The sequence below is a fragment of the Simochromis diagramma genome, unplaced genomic scaffold (assembly GCF_900408965.1).
Source record: "Simochromis diagramma unplaced genomic scaffold, fSimDia1.1 OVJJ01000571.1, whole genome shotgun sequence".
Classification (NCBI taxonomy): Eukaryota; Metazoa; Chordata; class Actinopteri; order Cichliformes; family Cichlidae; genus Simochromis; species Simochromis diagramma.
The window spans coordinates 3,108,001-3,127,307 of NW_024386885.1; the positions used below are offsets into that span (position 1 = coordinate 3,108,001).

Below are 19,307 nucleotides of genomic sequence, written 5' to 3' on the forward strand. Positions count from 1 at the left end.
CATAGCGACCAGAGATCATTAAGGGGCAGAGAGGAGGATGTTGTTCTCAGTGTTGTTGGTGCATTTCAGGAAGACGCTGCTAATAAAGTTACACAATTACACAGTGAATTTGTGTTTATTATTATATTTACAAAATACCACAGTTTCTGTCTCGGTTGCATAATTTTAATTTGTTGTATTTATCTGCCTTAAGGGCCGGTCCGTGAAAACACTGTCCGACATTAAACCGGTCGGTGGAGCAAAAAAGGTTGGGGACCGCTGCTCTACACCGTCAGCGTGGCCTCATCCCTCCTTATACAAGCCCCGTGATGCCCGAGCCACCCTGACTCTGACAGCTGACGTGCATCATAAAAACACCCCCACAGCAGGTCACGTCTCAGGGTGAACACAGGAGCTGATTCAACCTGCGGGCCGACAGACATGCAGGGGGGACGCACAGCAGCTCCAGTGTAGCTCATCCAGCCGGAGCTTCCTCGCAGTCACACTGGCTGTTTGTTGATGCTCTGACTCCTGCAAACACACAGCGGTGCAGTGTGACTTTGGGAGAGGTCGGAGTCGACAGGGCTTGATATGAGGAGCAATCGCTTTCATATGTAATCCTATTAAATAAATCTGATACCATATATGGTCAGTGTTGCAAAACCCTGGGACGATTAAGATTTAAAATTTGAATTTAAATATGACTTTCTTTGTTTGATGTATTCAGAATCATTCCATTTTAGTGTCATGTTGTTTTATTTTCTCTTTCGCTGCAGTGTGAAAGGTCCACCTAGCAGAAAGAATAGCTTGGGCCATATGAAACGCATTAGGCCTTTCATAGGCTGATTCATTGCGACTTTTAAAAAGCTGAAGAAGAATTGGAGCCACCTGTACCTGCTGGAAAAACAGAATCATAAATCTCCCACGCCAGCGGAAGAGACCGAGGTGACTGTTTGCCATCAACGGTGGCATGTGTGAGAGCCCCAGCTGACACATATCGCATCTTACCTCCAGTAATTGAAGCCAATAGAAGCAGGAGTTTGAACAGAGACAGAAAAAGCAGGCGGCTGAACACTAAAACTAATCAAACACCTGCCAGATAAGACGCAAGAGCTTTGCAACATGAACATCTCTGCAGCACATCTCAGTCCGCAGAGACGATGGAAGCCTCGACTGATGCCAGAACCACGAGGACTGCAGGAGCCAAATGTGGGGAATTAAAAGCATGAAGAGTTTCCTCCAGACCGCTAAATAATAAAAACTGGCCCAGTGAAGAAAGCCAGACGCCACCACTCTTTAGCAGCACCGCTGATCAAAGCTGATGTTAGAACGTTTATTCGAGGTTTTAAAGAGAAAACGAAGAAAAATGAAAACTACAGCGTAGATATGAACAGGCTGGGAGAGTTCTGGGGTTCTTCAGCCCGTCTCACACATGCACGTCAATACAAAACATCTCAAAGGGCAGAAACACACGCGGCAGGCCCGGCCTCCATCGTGTGCACACATGCTATCATAAGGCAAGCTTTTGACAGGGCCCAGTTCTCTAATAAATCCAGCTCAGGAGAAAGTGGGCACAGTAAAAACAGATAAATGAGGACCAGAAACACTGCTGCCCGCCCTCACACACACACACACACACAACAACTGCAATCACAAAGTGCTGAACAGCCTGCAGACAGAGCACGGGAAACAACACAGAGACACAGATGTGACTATAAGACACCAAATGAGAGAGACTGGGACAAAAACAGACAGTTGGCATCGCGGTAAACCTGAGCGCGTGAGAGCTGCCTGTGGACAGATTAGAGTTTTCACTGAAAATCTGTCTCGTAGGAGGAGATCTGGACCAGAGATCAGCAGCCAGACGGAGAAACTGTTCTCAGAGTCAGTTAAAGCAAACTAGAACTTGTCCCAGCATATGTGTGGAATAAACTGTCCACGTCTGTGTGTGGAGGGCCGAAACACTCGAGAAGGGCTAAATGCTCACTTGCAGCAAGATGAGTGGATTTTTGTCCCCGTGCTGGCGTCGCCTGGATCCTCCAAGCATCCCACCCTCTGTGACACCTAAAGAGTAAAGTACTGGCAGCTACTTTAGAATGGAAATACTTCAAAGTAGGGCTAAAGTGGATTCAGGTGAGGATGCACACTGTGGAAAATTATCTCCTGAAAGTCGTTCCTGATGCTGCACAGAGCTGTACAAAGAAAGCTTTCAGGAAAAGTCGAGTTAAATATTCAGAGAGGTCAGCGGTGCAGGATCCAGAGTCTAAGTGGTCAGAACGATTTCTTCTGGTTTGGAGACAAAGTCATGGATGTTCATGCCAACGCACAAGACCAGCCACTGAAAATGATCCCCAGACATCTACTTGTGGAAGCGATAATGCAAAATCTGTTCGTTTTCTCTAGCATTAATCCAACGTTTATTGTGACACGTGCTTTCTGCTTCTCCGTCACTGCGTGAAGGATGCAGGTGGTGACATTTTCACTTGAATTTAACCTTGGAGAAGAGGATGACGCCACGGCTGCAACAGTGTTGGCGTGAGCTATGAGTGCTGTGAGTTCAGAATAAACACGGCTGAGGCCGGCGTGTCGGACTCTTCGGGATGCTTCAGTCGAACTCTGTCTGACAGTCTGACCCTCCAACTCGATGACTAATCATGTCCTTGTTGTGCTCCTGACCTGATGCGCTGCCTTTGGGCTCGGACACGGCACAGGTTCTTTCATTAAAGACTTTCATGAACAGGGATGATCCTCAGCAGGTTTACCCACGAACACTGAGCGAGTGTGAAGTCCGGAGTTAAACTGCTGAAATGCACGAGCAAGCGCTCAGAGCAGGAAACCCAGGCCTAGCAGATGGTTATTATTCTTTCTATGCGTCAGAACTTTGCACCTTCAATAAATAGATTCATTTCTCGTTTCTGGAGAGACATGGAGCTGTCGCCCTCTTCTTAAATCTGCCTACTGTACAGGGATTCAGGGATTGTGTCACCAATGAGCAGAGCAATCCCAGAGCTCCCCGAGTCCTCTCGACAGCTGTAGCGTGTGCCGTCTCTTTACCCAAACAGTAAAATAGAACCCGTGCAGCAGCCGCGCTCTCGTTTCTGCGCCCACTTACACGCTCCTGAGCGTCTGTCTGACAAACTACACCCAACTGTTCTGGGGATTTATGAAGCGTTTAGAAACTAATGACTAATATTCACATAGATAGATTGTGCTGCCACATTTAAACACAGACGCAGCACAAAGCATAAATATGGAGACAGCAGAGGGGCAGTAATTGGCGTTTCTTACAGCGCTGGGCTCTAATTGGAGCTTCTAACTACACCAAACCTTGGCAGGCAATAATTGCCTTTTTTCCCCACAGAGGGAAAGTGGAGGTCACAGTGAACATAGTGGAACAGTAACCGGGACGAGCCGGCTTATCAGTGACTGAAACAGGCCTGGGGGGGGGGGCGCTTTGGAGGAACAGGAGATACACAAAGTTCTTAAGAGCAAAGGCGATAAAAAGAAGACAGAGGTGAGGAACAGAGCCAGAGCGGGAGGAGGAAAGTGAGATTAAACGGGTGGTATGGGCAAAGACTGACCGAGGGAAGACAAAGGAGGGGAGCAGATGTTTGGCTGGAGCTTCAAAGCTCGAGTGTTTCATGCTAATTCCCCTCCAAAAACAGCACCTCACACTTTCCTCTCACGTTCTCATTTTCTGGACCGCCGAACACTCATCAGCTTCTACAAGGAGGTCTTTTATTAATGTGATATGCAGGGGTTACCTACGAGATGACTGTCATTTTTGTTCATTCCCTTCAGCTTCTAATTGGGAACAGATCCCCTGGAGAGCGGCAAGGACTGGAACGCAGTGCTGCTTTTCAGCATTGAACTACTTGCTTATCTTTCTGCAGAGTTAGCAGGAGGAGAGATTCAAAGAATAGGAGAACAACAATTCTCGCTGCCTCAAACCAGCTGCACAATTAGCCACAGTGTTATCTTTACCGTGAACTGCAGCAGCTTCATAAATGAGGTTAGCCTGAAGCAGTGCTTTTCTACCAGAGACTTTCCTCATCATCATCCAAAAATATCCTTTTGATCCGGTCGACATGCTAAATGTTGGTGACTGAATGTTTCCAACTGAAACCCAGACCATCCTCAGTTAAACCTGTGTACCTACACAAAGCTGGGATTCCACAGACTGAACTCTGTGAAGCTATAAAAGTCGTTAAAGAGAGAAGAAGAGTGAAGAGAAGAGCAGTGCCAAGAATCATCAGTGTTAATATCTTGCTGTATCCAAAAACTCTGAAATGCAGCACGAAACATTTCTGTAACAAGCGTCTGATCAGTATCCTTAAAACTTCCTTTAGTTCAAGCGCCAACAGTGAGCTCAAGCTACACACAGCATTTAGCATTCAGCACATAAAATACATTTGATTTTGGTTTTAGGGTTATTTTTTTGTGGTTTGTTACTGATTGGGATAATAAAGCGTTCTGAAAGTGCAACAGCTCTAATTTGGCTCCTTCATTCGGTCCCTTTATAAACTGCCAAGATGCGACTCAACATCGAACAGCTCAATAGACTTGACCAAAATCACTGCCTGCTGGAAACATGCAGCTACTTCTACCTCTGCTGCTTGGTGGCAAAACTACTGCAGTAAGTACTGCCTGTAAAACTAGAGCTTCTGAAAGCCCAGCCACACAGGCAGAGAGCCCCTTCATCGACAGCTAACTGTTTCTAGTTTTTTATGTATAATTTTAGCTAGCTAATTTAACTGTTTATCCAGCATGTTTAGGCCAAAAATGTCATGTTTGTCCATCCTGCTAGCTAGCAACCCAACTGCTACACATAGGGTTAGGGTTTGGTTAGCTAAAAAACAAAAACATACCTTGTTGAAAGCTATAGCTAGCTTTCAACTGATTAGCCATACTTTTAACAAGCTATAGCTAGCTTTCAACTGGGACCGAAAGCTATAGCTAGCTTTCAACTGATTAGCCATACTTTTAACATGCTATTTTTAATTATCTATGCTTTTGTCTAGCCTGGTTAAGCCACCCTGTCATTATACAACCTGCAGAAGTGTCCCAGCATTCAGTAGGCCAGTGTTTCCTCACTCGCCAGCTTCTTATTTAATTCTGTATGAAAGGTTTTTTTAACCTGAAACCTTTTTCCTTGTTTCGCGGAGTTACTTGATTACTCGGCCTACTATTGTCTGTTCCAAGAACAACATTAAGGTTATCATGATAACTTTTGAAAGTCAGCTTACACTGGAGTAAAATCCTTCCAGAAACTTCCCCTCCACCCATCTCACTAATGACTTAGCACAGTACATTTAATAGACTGAAACTTTGCTATGGAAATAACTAGAACCTACTTTCCCAATCTACAGGCTTACATCATTCATCCAGCTCTCAAACCTTCACGGGATTAATGTTTCATATTCAAAGCATAGATTTCACATGGTGTGTCACTTTAAAGCACTTCAAAGCTAGTCTCAAAAAGAGTTTATAAAAGGGCACCCAATCCTCTTAGTGACAAATGTCAAGGTTCTGGTCTTTACTGATGAGCAACGGTGGAAGCATTACATCCCAGTTTGAAGCTCATGTTACCTCCTGGAAGTTTTCATAAAACTTGGGGGTCTTGTGACTGAGCCGACTTGTTACAAGTGAAAGGGGATAGCTGGCAGCAGGAACTTCAATAACCATTTTTGGTCAAACATCACGATCAGTGGAGTGAGGCTAAACCTCTGCACTGATCATGTGTGTTAGCATGTGTTCACCTCCACCCCCTGAAGGTGGCCAGCTTCAAGTACAGCAGCTCCTCTGAGCTTCCAGTATCCCCAGCCTCTCTGAGCTCGACTCTAAGAAGTGACTGAAGCACTTTAGCGCCTTTTTACTGCCTGAGGGTGAAGCTAGCTAATGCAGCCAAGCTAGGGTGTAGTGAGATGATAGCACACCATCTTCTGGATAAACCACCTTGTTTAATGCTGGCTGTCAGTATTAATGCTCGCCCGCAGCGTGCTGTCCGAAACAGCCTTTTTCTGATCCAGAACATCCTCCGAGTTAGCCTTGGCACATCTTAATGAACAACATAATCTACAACTGAAGGCCTAAAGCAATGGACATGTCAAGCTAGGTTAAATACAAAATGTTTAAGAGGCTTTCATAAAGTTTTTATTTCACAATTTGGCACTTTGGTGATTTTTATGACCCACAGTGGTACATTCAATATTTCCAGTGTAACATTATTGGATATATTTACTGTGTCTTTCCTGTACTTTCAATGGGGTTATTGATGCAGTTCTGAAAGCTACGTTTCTTTTATAATTGCTCATAAATCTAAACCACAGTTGTGAGTAAACATTATCAGGATATTATAAGATATTATAAGGATATTACAGTATCCTTATACAAGGAGCAGAGCCTTCAGGGGCAGGTGGCACACTATTCTGGCAACTGCAGGAGAAGAAGAAATTAAATCCATTCAGAGACATTTTTCATCCAGCAGTCCGGTGCAAATTAATAAATTATTGCACAGCTGAAAGTTAAGGCTTGCCCCGAGTTAACAGGAGCGTTTAATGTAAATGATCCAATGCTGAGGTTTCACTCAGTGTGTTAGCTTATGGCTCTCTCTTTATGAACCTCACTGAGGACAGGGCTTTGGAAAGGCGTCATGGGCTAGTCTAAGTGCTGCCATTCTTACCAGCTCCCCTGGGCACATGGAAAGGTGTGGTGGGCAAATGGTGCCAAAACTTCTGGCGTTGACTCTCCGTCCAACAGAATTTTAGCAGCTGACAATAATTCAACATAACTAAGATGTGGCATCAGTATTTCCATGTAGACTTCAGCTTTATGACAGAAACTGCTGTAACTTTCTTAAACGGAGGATTAGTATTATCTGGGAACACAGCAGGAGGTCATACTCTATGAGGTGCTGAGTCAAGACCAGAGAAAAAGAAGCAAAGCTGTCTAATCTCTTAAAATCAACTGTGACAAAATGTTCTTGAACCCTGGCAGTAAGCAAGGCCAAGATATTTGGGCAAATGGCTTCTCCGGCTGGTGGGGCTTGGGCGGCACACTAACCCAAAGAATCCTGTTTGCAGTTTAGAGTCAAGGTCCTGCTGGTACATCCATTAGTCTCGGATGATGAAACAGGGGGAAGAGGGGTGTTTTTCTCCATATACTCTCTGTCTGCCCACAGAGAGGAAGGCTAGTCGCTGCGATTCAGAATTCACTGTCAAAGATCTCAGAAGGTGACGAATTAATCTTCTGAACACTCTTTATCTTTATTCTGTACAATTTTCACATCATTTCTGAACTTGTTGGCCATTAGACCTTAAAGAAATTAGAAAATGAAAGAAGAATGGGAGGGATTACACGAAGCAACGGTCATGTTTAAGACCCTACGCCAACATGTAGCTGGATTTGGGTAAAAAACAAATGTGAATCCATCATTGAAATCAAGTCCATGATCTAGAACAGCCTGATGCAGAAACCTGGTATTTAGAAGACATAAAGTCAGCCCTGAAACCAACAGATCCAAGCATAATTTAACCAGAAACAATTAACCTGTGGAGTCATAAAAAGTCTGCCAAGCAGGGACTCGTTTTGTAGAGGTGCCTGGAGGAAAGCTGTTTGTTGGTCTACCATTACGGACCAGACTGAACTGTGGTCTCCTCAAAATGGACCATAATGACTGCTGTGTTCTCATTAGCCTCCTCCTGTGGTTTTAAATGAAACTCACTGACTCTTTATATCTGCTGGACTGACGGAGTCTGCTACAGACGTCCACAGCACCAGTGGACGGATCCTCAGTTCTTTAGCAATGCTTTGAACTGTTGTCACGGGCAACAATAAATGTCCAAACTCCAACTCTGCTGTGAAATGTCTCAGCGTCGTGATGAAATGTAATCAATTCCATGTTGTTTCCCTAGTTTCATATAAAATGCAGATAAACAGACTGCAGGGATGTTTGTCACTAGATCTGGCAAATCTAGGCAATCCTCGACTTCTCTTCTAGCCCCATGACGCAAGATCGACACATCTATGACTTACAAGTTATGACATTCACAAGGTTTTTAAGTCGGTTTACGCTGACGTTGAGGTCAAAGTCACTGAGATTCAAACTCGTTTGAGCATTTTAGTAGGTACACTTTGGCATCAGTTTGAAGCTCCTGTGTCTCCTTGTTCTCGAGTTATCACATTGACAAACTTAGGTGCCCACACCACCCATGCTGGGAGACAGCATACCCCGTCAGCCTTTTGGTGGCAGCAGGTGGCTAAAACACTGCCACAGCGAGCATGTCAATATGCTCGAGCATGTCAATATGCTCGCTGAGTAAAAACTACATTTTTGCATTACAAGGTCTTTTTGAGATAAGAAGATACCTGCTTAATCTCCATGGCAAAGTCCAGGAGAGTGGAACAGGATGCCAGAGCAGCTTGAGTACACCATGACAGTGATTCTCTGGGACTGCTGTGGCAGGACGAGCTGGTGTTTCGATCATCCTCATCAAATTCCCTGAGATCCCTCCAGGCCACACATGCTTCATCATAACCAACAGGGACCAGGAGAGTGGGCCAGGGACCAGGAGAGTGGAACAGGGACCACTTTTATTGATCAAGCACCAGCTATAACGCAGGTCTGTGACTAATTAAAAACACCAGCCTTCCCTCTCTGTCCCTTCACATCACTGCCTCCTCTTACTCCGACACATCATATAATTTAACTAGTCACATATGCAGATTTATTTTCTCCAGCTGGAACATTGCCTCTCCAGACACTGAATGGTTCCCATGTCCAGACCAGAGGGAGAGATCCCGGATGGTGGCCCAGACCGATTCTGGTTCGCCCCATCCCCCTGATGCTTCATAAATCTATTTTTACTAGATTAGCAGCTCCTAAATTGTAAGATACTTGTTCAGTGATACACAAAGCGAGCTGCATGCACACCACCTCACAGAGCTCATGACTTAACCAGTTTCCAGTCTGATGACGGAGCTTGTCGACACTGCAGTGAAACAGCTGGGTCTTGACTTGTAAGGCCAATAGCTTCTCACAGAGGCAAAAATAAACGACATCCGGCTCCACGGTTGAACCCGTAATTATGTCAGGTCAAGCCTGCAGACACTTGAAAAACCTGACTGAACCCTTCTCTGCTGGAATAAATAAAAGCAAATGCATAACAACATGTGCGTCGAGTGTGCAGAGAAAAGAAAATGTGCATGTGAATGAAAAAGATCAGGTACACAAAAGGATTTCAACATTTCCTGGAGAGGATCAGAGGATAAAATACCACTCCACTCCATGCATTAAAAGAAAATAAGCTGTAACTAACAGCCCCACTGTCAGTGTCTTTGCATTGAAGACAGAACATAAGCACATCGAACCAGGAGGCTGCAGGAAAGCCTTGAAAAGCAGGAAGGGGGTTGTGGGATATTATTCGAGCTCTCAGATGTGTTTGCCTTGGCATAGTCTCCAAGTGATGTCACCATCATCATCATCACCGTTGCTCCACTTCCTTGGCTCAGCAGATGACGACAGCGCACACATCCAGCTCTGAGACGAGTTCCCGAGAGCTCAGAAGCCGCTCCTATCGCTCCGAGTTCTGCATCCACGCTGCTTTTAAACACGCCTGGTGAGCGGCTGCTGTCAGGCCTCATGCACAGAAACAGGATCACAGGGAGAAACTACTGTGCAACTTGAGCCAACATGAATATTCATGACATAAAACGTTCAGCGATGCGTGCGCCTAACACCAAACGGTGCCTGCGATCAAAGTTATGTGAGAAGAGTCGAGAGTTTCTAAGAACACTTGACATTAATAACTGGTTTTTATTCTTGTTACAGTTTCAGCTTTGAACGATTATGAAAACAAAAACAAACTATATGAGTCCTTTTTTCTTTCATATGCATCAAGTGAGCGAGGAGTCAAGGAGCCATTGGTGATAAAAAGGAACGACCATCGCTGAACCGGGGCGGGGGGTCTGAGGGAAGTCTGCGGTGCGCTCGTTATGCAAATGAGCTCTTTGGAAGGTTGGAGGAACCTGAAGAAGTCATTTGGATGATGATGAAATGTTTCACCCACCTCTAAACTCTAAATAGTTCATTTACTCAAAAACTTTTAGAAAAAGTCATAAAAAGTTTGATCAGGTGAGATTTTCACCGCACGCCACCTACGTATGGACCGGCTGTACGACCTGGAAACATCGAGTCGCTGCAGGGGTTGTACAGTCAGCTGAGCCCGTGTCCCACCACACGCTCACCTTTTCCAGCATTACTTGCTTTCATGTATTTACATTATCTTTCAAGTTCAAAGGAATGTCATGTTTTCAAAAAGTAAAACTGTTTTCGTCCTACACGATATTTCATAACATCATAAACAAAGCTGCAGTTCTCTCGTCTTCCTCATCGAGACAGGACCAGCTTCCCATGCGACGCCTTCGCTCTCTCTAAACTTCCCATAAAAATCGTCTCATTTATGCTGATGTGTTCAAACTGCAAACAAACAAAACGCCAAATAAACAAAAATGTGAAAAATGTTGAGCTGCAGCCTAAACGGACTCAATAGTGCACGTAATCACAGATGTGCGAGCTCCGGATATCTCGAAGAGTATGGACTCATGTTTAATCAGAGTACAGATAAGAGCTGAGAGACGCAGCGACGTGCTGTGTCTGTGCCAGAGTTTCTGCTGTGAGTTGTGCAAGCTGCTGGCTGTCAGTGGCTGTTAGCACGGAAAATCAGATCCAGCTCCGAGGTCGCTAAACAGAATTCCAACGGGGGAAAGGCAAGGTAGAGCGTGGAGCGTCTGCTGATGAAGCAAACTCTGTCGAGGTGGTGTGTGTGCACACATATGATTACTGGACATTCCTGTCCACAAACCCGACTTCTCAGAGCCAAACAGCACCTCCAGGTGGTGCCAAGCCCAGCCAGGACACGCAGGAGGCAGCCGTGTGTACATGACGGGGTTTTAAAAGGAGGAAACATAATCAAGAGGACAGGAGACAGCATCCAGAGAGGCGCTGAGTGAGCGTGGTTTTGTGTGTTTATGCCACTGTACAAACAGGAAGAATCAAACTACATGTCAAGCAGTTCAAAGCGTGTGCAGAAAACGCACTTTTCCTTTGTTTTCAACACAACACCTGTGAGCTACGATGTTTGGTTGTAGATCTAAGTCAGCACTTGATGCTCGGCATGTAAACTGAGAGCAAAAAAACATCCACTCACCGCTTTCGCTCTTCTCGATCACGTCCACCGTCTCGCCGGCCTTCAGGCTGATCTCAGAGTTCTCCTGCCGCTCGTAGTTGGCCACGGCTACGTACTGCTCCAGCACCATGGGCTCCGAGCTGTCAATCCCTGAGGGGAAGAAACAGGCCGTCAGCCACCTGCCCGCCGTGGCACCCCGCGAACGCCCGCCGCAACCAACCGCGCTGCCGCCGCGCGCCCGGTACGTCTCCATCGGCCAAACCCCGCTCCCCGCCGCTGTGCGTCCCTGCCCAATCAGAATGCGACCACACGACTTGGCTGCATAGTCCCAAACGTCTGGCCATACAGCTGAGTCGACCCTTGGCCCGCAGCGAACGACCGAGGAGCATCGGAAGGAGTCAAAACACAAGCAAAGAAGCGAAGGGAGAAGTTTGTAGGCGCTCCATCTGACATCTACAGAGGATCCATGACCTGAGGCAAACTCCCAAATCCAAAAAGGAAAGAGAGAGAAAAAAAAGGGGGGAAAGAAAAAGGAGAAACAGCAGAGCTGCTAACGGTCTGAAGGGAAGACTGGGGAACGAATGAGTGGAGGAATGGTGAAGTTTCCCTGTGGAAAATCAACAGTGCGGTTGAGAGGAAAGGCCTCCCCTCCGCCGCCTCTGGGAGCCAGCCGTTGGACGGGGGAGTCTGAGGGGGGGTGAGCACACCAATCATAGCAGTCGGCACTGCTGGCCTTAAATAGAAACATATGAGGCGACCAGAGAGAGAGAAACAGAGGAGGAGGCTGGGTCCATGTTTACGTGAAACAAAAGAAGAAAGAGTTGCAGTTGGGTTAACCCGCTCTGTTTTCTCCCTCCGCTCCAGTGTTTAACCTCTTAGACGCCAGCGCTTTGCTGAAGTCACATGCTGCCTATCAGAAACGCTTATTTGCCTGTTTGGCCACAGGGAGATGACCCCATGCAGACTCAGATGAACTTGACTAGCAATTACTCCACATCCTGTTGTTCACAGAGACGCTTTAGCGAGAGTTTCAGGAACCGAACGTTAATGCAGGAAGTAAAAATAAACAGGTGCTGTGGGGCCAAAACGCTATAAAACACACACTTTCCAAACTGGTCCAATAACCGGACCCTTTGAGGTCATTACTGGTGATAACTCCTACCCTGAACTCCAAAACCCTCGATTTCACTAGATTTTAGCGAACAAAATGAAAAATTCGTCCATTTCTGCCACATGTGTGATTTGTGGTTCAGCAGCTCCTCTGGGAGGAGATGAGACACGAGCCAGTCGAGAGACGTCATCGGGGTCTGTCCCGGGGTCTCTGGACACCGCTTCTACATCTCAAAGGTGACATCAATGTGGAACAGCCTCAAACTCCCCTTCTTTATAATGACCACCAGGGGGCGATACCATTGAAGAAAAAGCCTTGGGAGCGATGGGAAAACGACTTTCTGACTTGACCTCAGTAAAGACTTTTCTGCTGAGCCTGTGGTCACGTATTTGGGATCATATTGAATAAAAAACGTAATTAATCCTGACATTGACAAACCGAGACTTCAGAAACCAGTGGACGGTATCACACCAGCTAGATCCACCTTTAATCCGTCTATAGCAGGAGTGGGACCTCCAGGCCTCGAGGGCCGGTGTCCTGCAGGTTTTAGATATCACCCTGAATCAAATGATTAGTTCATTAGCAGGCCTCTGAAGAACTTCAGGACATGTTGAGGTCATTTAGCGATTTAAATCAGCTGTGTTGGATCAAGGACACATCTAAACCTGCAGGACACCGGCCCTCGAGGCCTGGAGGTCCCCACCCCTGGTTTATGTGTCCTCCCAGGAGTCCAGGAGGCAGTCAGATGATGGAGTAGCGACGCTGCTCGCTGCCTGTCCTGAACAACCAAACTCCTCACCCTATCTCTGGGGGAGAGTCTGGACACCCCACTGTTAAGGTTAACTGTCTTTAGTCCTGCAGTACACAGAATGCAGCTAGCATTGAAGCATCTTGGAAAATGTTAGGCATTTAGTGCTTTAGTACGCCTAAAACACAGTTAAGCATCTTCGCATGTGAAGCAGGACTGGCATCGAACACCTTGGAATGCTCATAAATTTACTTCACCACTGGGTGAGGGCGGGAATTCCACTTTAGCATCTCCTCCAGCAGGATTAATGTGTGAGTGAGTAAGCAGCGTACGTGGAGGACGCAGTCAAAGCCAGCCTGAAGTAATAAAGCAGCACAGATCCAGCTATTTGAAAGCTTTACGCTGCGGTAATGGCAACCACGCCTTGCTGAGCAATAAAGACCGCTTTCCTTCTTCTTCGATATTCCAGAACTGATTGCAAAACATTCCTTGTCTAAGTTAATAATGTTTGAGAAAGTTTTACAATTACTTTTTGTCCCAAAGCAGCACTTTGACAGTTTTAAGGAACAACTTTTGATATCTGAGCCTCGGATACGTGAAGCTACACGAAGCTACGCGCTTGTATACTGTCAGGAGAAATGCTCTCAGCTGGAACATCAGCTGTTGTTCTTCTTTGGTCACCCTCACTCATCATTCCTGCACTCCCACAGTTAACGGAGCTCAGCGGCAGCGATCAAAACAAATGTGAAAGATCAGACTTGACACCTTATTTCACACCAATGCACTTCATGCACCACATGCAGGCCTGAAGTCCACGTTCCGCAGCCAGCTGCTTTATGGCTCCAGCAGCTCTATCCACCCGGAGATGGATGAGAACGCTGCAGACAGAGAAGCTGAATTTAAGCGGATGGGTTGGGGGAAAGAGGGGGGAGCATGCAAAGCAGATGTTGAGAGAAAGCTGAAGTGCGAAAAGAAATAAACCGAAAACCTAAAAGGGATGCAGCTAGCATGTCGCGCGAGCAGAGCAGCGCATGCATATCTACCTGAGGCCTCTTTCCTCGGGCTGTCTGTAAAGCCGTACATCCACACTGCAGACGAGGAGAAGGAAGGAAAGAAGCAGAGAGAGATTATTCAGTTTGACGGCATGCAGAAGCAAAACTATGTTGCAGCACGCCGCTCTCACACCCACTGAACACGAAATAAAACGTGGCACAGATAAGATCCTTTCACATTTAGCACCGGATCCAGGAATGACACACCAGCTCCACTTCTCGCTACACCCATCCCACCCTCGTTTCATCTTTCTCCATTTCTTCCATCGCTGTGTGAGGAATGTCTGAGGGGCGTGAGCCACTTCTAAAGACGCTTCCCGTCTCCACACCGAAAACACCAGCAGCCCCAAACCAGGAAATTAAACGCAATGCATCAGAGGAGACGGGGAGGTGCGAGCATGACACAGCTACTACACTGTGATGACTTAAAGCGTCGTCTCGAACCAGACCAAACTCAAAGAAGCACGTCAAAGTCATAGCAAGGATCAAAGCGCGGAGGCGCCTCCACAACACTAGAAATGACGCAGCTTATTTAACCCAACGGCAGAGGCCTAAATGCATCTACAGCACCTCATCTGAAGCTCAACATCTGAAGCGTCTCATAGTTCTGTAAACACTGACTGTGCGGCTGAGACGCAGCCCTAACCCGACCCCAGCGGATCGCCGGTGACCCGGCCGATGGCAGTCTTCTGTTTCGGGGCCAAATCGGTGAAAATGTTTCATTTGAACACTAAAGAATAAACACGAGGATAAACTTATGTATGTGGAGCGTTGCAGTATAAATAAGCTGAATATCAAACAGGGTAAACGAGTCTGACGAAACAGTGTTTCTATCAAAGCTGTGGAAACGAGCATCAAACGAGCATTTCTGACAGGTTTACACTCAAATAAAACGGCAGACAGTGAGTGTGGAGCGCACTACAGGGAGTCGTTCAGGACACCAGCACACATACGAGCAGTGAATACTCCAACCACATCATCTGTTTTCTGCAGCGCACAATGCTGACGGCAGCAGGCGGCTGAGCAGGTTCTCAGACTTCTGTAAGATGGGAAAAGCTTAAAGCCAGAAGTGTTAAATATCTAAACTGGAACAAAAACGTTCAAGAAGCCAAACAGAAAAAAGGTTTGTGCGCATGTGTTCTGAGCGAACAGCAGTTCAAAGATGATCAAAAGCAGGTCTTTATCAAATAAAGCACAGCAGAGTCCACATTCAAATTCAGCACTGAGGTAAACGGACGCTCTGATTCGCGGCTGTACTGGGCGCCGTCCCTGTCGTGAGGCCGCGGCTCTCCTCCGTGGACTCATGTGAGATAATAAAAGCTAAATCCCCTCTCGTCGTCCTCCTGAGCCTCGGGAGCTCCGGTGGATTGAAGTTAGCCCCACAGGGAGGGATACGGCTGGTCCCAGGTCAGCCAGGGTCAAACCCTACACACTGACAGTCTACCGTTATTATTCCCCACCCGCCGCTCTCAGAGCCGCTCGCAACATCTGAATGATATTAGCTCTGCTCTCCACACTAACCCTCTCCCCCTTCAAACAAACACGCACACGGACACTTAATTCTTTTCAGGTTTGGAAGATGATGCCACACACCAGCCGACCCGGCAGCGTTTCCTCTGTAATTTTCCTGCATTTCTGACCCCAAACGTCTACATTACCCAGCAATTAAGCGTCAGAAGTGACGTCTCTGAGGTCCTTTTCTCTGTGTTTGGACTGAAGGGGCCTATCAGCTGTGTCCAGTTTTTCTGTCAACAAGTTGATGATAAGTACAAAAGTTGATTTTGCTGACAGTACAGCACATCCTGACAAATCAGTCCATCAACAAGATGAACGCGTTGCCTGAGGACTGCATGAGTGCATATCTGTACGACTTTTCTGAAGCACCACAGGAAGCATGAACGCTTTGATTGGAAATCTCAATATGATGCTTTTAAATTCCCCCAAAATCAGCGTCTGATTTGCTGCTGATGTTTGTAGTGTCCATGTAACTATCAGAGAGATTTTCAACCAATTTATAAGAAAATGGACTGAAAACATGATCTGCCACAAGAGTAAAAACAGGAAATAATCTTATAATGAATGTTGAAGTTCATCTGGACGTAGTGTTTGCGCTGCTGTGCTGTGATCGCCGTCGTGTAGCTGACAGACAGACGGCTTCACGTCTGTGTCATACTTTGGTAAACAGAAGTGTTCAGCGTCTGCTGAGCGACTGCTCGGTGCCCAAACCATCATCCCTCCACCACCGTGCCACCGACAGCTGGTGTGAGGAGTTTCTCTGACCTTGGACCTGAATGCTTCAGACCAGCAAACTACCAAAACCGCCGCGATCGTCACGCTTCTTCACCATCAGTCAACCAAACACGTCTGAGTAGCAGCACCTGCTGAAAGCTGCACGTGGCGTCAACACCGACGCTAGCTCTGAGAGTCTGCACAGTGGTACCTTGTGCTAAGTGCTAATGTCAGTTAGCCATTGATGTGACAATGCTAGCAGCTACAATGGTTGGCATGCGCACCGCTGCAGTTTAGCATGCTAACGTTTGCATATCAACATCAGAAGAAAACACAAGGAAAGCTACAGCTACATTCCCACACAGCACAACTGAATACAAGAATGTGTCAGCGATTAATGTCTCAGTCAGTCATTATCTAATCAGGAGGTCCAAGCTTTGGGGTCAGACACAGAGCATGAACCTAACTGCACACAGCTGGGACCCACTGGTGCTGAACTGGTGCTGAACTGGTGCTGAACACAGAGTGGAGAGCAGGCTGAGCCTGTCGTGGGGAGACGGAGCCAAAGACACTTATAATAGAATATTTAATTTGGGTGGAGTACGCGAGCATTTTCTCTGCACTTTTAAATATTTATCAGATAAGCAAAGTCCATTAATCCCCATTAAAAATGTCAAAGTGAAGCTCCAGCCTTACCCCTGAAAAGTCATTACACAGCCAGCCAACGCTGCGCTACCACAGAAGGATACACCATCACCCCGTCACCAAGACAGAAGGGACCAGTAACAAATCACAGAAACCAGCATCGATTCAGCGCTCGTGAAAAAGCACAGCGGCCGACGGGGACGCCGGCACTAACAATGTCAAACCGCGGGCAAAACCTAACTCGCATTGATGCCACGTTTAGTGAGGAGAGACGCCGAGTCTGACTGCGACGCAAACATCAGAGACAAACGACATTTGTGTGCAAACAACACGAGGAGGAGACGCGTGAAGGTCAAACTCCAGTGAACCCCCCCCGATCTCAGCGAGGAGCTCAAATCACATCTGCCCACAAAGGACGCCGTCGCTTCAGTCCAAACTCTCCCCAATCCAGCCCGGCTCGCCTCCATCTCAAACATCACCTCCTCCAATTTTAAATGAGCGCTCCTCGGGGACGAACTCTCGCCGCTCCGTATTACTGCAAAGCCTCGTGGATGCAGCTCGAGAAGACAGTGATCATTTTCAGCTGAAGTCGACCCAGCACTGTGCTGACATCATGCTTCAAACAGGTGCTCAGAGTGACGTTAGAGGAGGAGTCAACAAAAACAAGAGTTTTATCGTTACAAAGTGGCAGCTGATGGAGCATGAAAGTGTGTGTGTGTGTGTGTGTGTGTGTGTGTGTGTGCTGACAGAGGAGCTCCTGATGTGCAAACAGCAGCCTGAGGCGGACAGCTTACATGCAAACTGCTCAACACTGACTGTAAAACTGCTAAATGACTTTGTACAGCTTGTAACACACACACACACAGACACAGACACACACACGTCTGAAATCTTATCTCTTGCGCCACGTAAACAAACACGCTCCTGCCGCACAGCTGCGCCTCCGCCCGCTCCTCTCACACGGAGGAGTACGAGCCGCGCTCCCCTCAAACTGACGATGTTTAACTCACACGTGTCCGCCTGACGTCCGAGAGACCTGCAAACGACCGCGTCAGCGACAAACGCTGACTGTTCATCACGTCTATGGCGTCTGGCCTTCATCGTGGGGGATTACGTGCGCTAAACAAGCGACACAACTTCCATCTCATCTGTTGTGAATTTGTGTAGTTACACAATCAGTTTACGTCTGTTGTGAGAAACATCTTGTGTTTTTGCAAAAAGTGTTTTGATTCGGGGGAAGTGACGGATGCACCGCCACCAACGGTTTGTTTCAAATTAACAGGACGGCTGTTGGCAGATGCAACCAACATCATCACTGCGCACAGCAAACAAAGGAAGGCCAAACACAATAATGTGGCAACAGACTAAACCTGCCTATGATTTCACAGTGTGAAGGCCAGAGAATAATAACCAGCACTCAGACTGGTTTCCTGTAAGCCTCACGTCGCACAAACCCTCCATCACAGATGAGCATCTGCAGCTGTCACCAGTGATCAGCTGTTCTCTTTCCATTGTGTTCTTTCATCTTATAAACGATTAAACAACAATGATAAGAAACCAATTTGTACTTTTGCCAACACAAAGCTGTGCTTTATGTCTCGTTTGTGGAATAAATGAAGGACTAGTTCTTCATTTTTATGTCCTGTGTTGTTGGAAGAGGAAAACTGAAAGCATCAGCAGATCGCCCGTGTCGTCTGCGCAGCACAGCGACAGCCAGGGTCTCCTAATCAGGCTAATTAGTGCAGACGACAGAAAACAGGAGTTACTGCAGACGCCTGGTGTTGGTGGAGAACAGTCAGGTCAGAGATTCGTTCAATATGACATTCAGTGAGCCGCACAGCCCTGCAGGAGTCAGACATGAAAAACCAGGGAAGAAAAAACTGAGCTGAACACGTCTGAGCCGGAGTTTGATTAATGACTTCATTAATAATAATAATAAAATAAGCAACTGTTCAAAAAGTAAATCGTTGAATTAGCCAAAGGTATCGACTAATACTATAGGCATGAATATATTGTTAGCTAATAATCAACAAAATGTGTTAAGCTGAAGGTATGGCTAGCTGTTAAACTGTTAGCCAGCGGTCGGGGGTACAATGCTAACAGTAAGCTAACATTAGCGGTGTCCCAATTCCTAGGCCGCATCCTCCTGTGGACCCGGCCTCCGCGGTCTACGTGGGCCGTGAAACTGGACGGTCTAGCCTTCAGAACTACGTCACCGCTGTCTCGGTGGAGTTTAATAAACTCGGCCGTCTGCTCCTTGCTACCTAAAATCTAACAGGACACTGGAGTAAACGCTCGATCATGTGACACTTCTGTTGAATCAGCTGTGTGAAAACTGTAACTTTAATCTCAGCCAA

General features: G+C 46.7%; 1 protein-coding gene across 11 annotated transcripts in view; it reads right to left on the reverse strand.

Moving 5' to 3' along the window:
- Positions 1-19,307, reverse strand: part of LOC120734624 (SH3 and PX domain-containing protein 2A-like) — a 96,758-nt gene that overhangs the window by 24,430 nt on the left and 53,021 nt on the right. For 6 of the 11 annotated variants that reach the window (XM_040033546.1, XM_040033551.1, XM_040033540.1 and 3 more), the window contains 2 exons: positions 14,068-14,112; positions 11,187-11,315 (listed from right to left, as the gene is read on the reverse strand). In XM_040033546.1, coding sequence (XP_039889480.1) covers positions 11,187-11,315; positions 14,068-14,112 — 174 coding nt within the window. Of the gene's footprint in view, positions 1-11,186; positions 11,316-11,385; positions 13,853-14,067; positions 19,173-19,307 lie in introns of those variants that run through there. The other 5 variants (XM_040033545.1, XM_040033544.1, XM_040033543.1 and 2 more) reach the window with 3 other exon arrangements.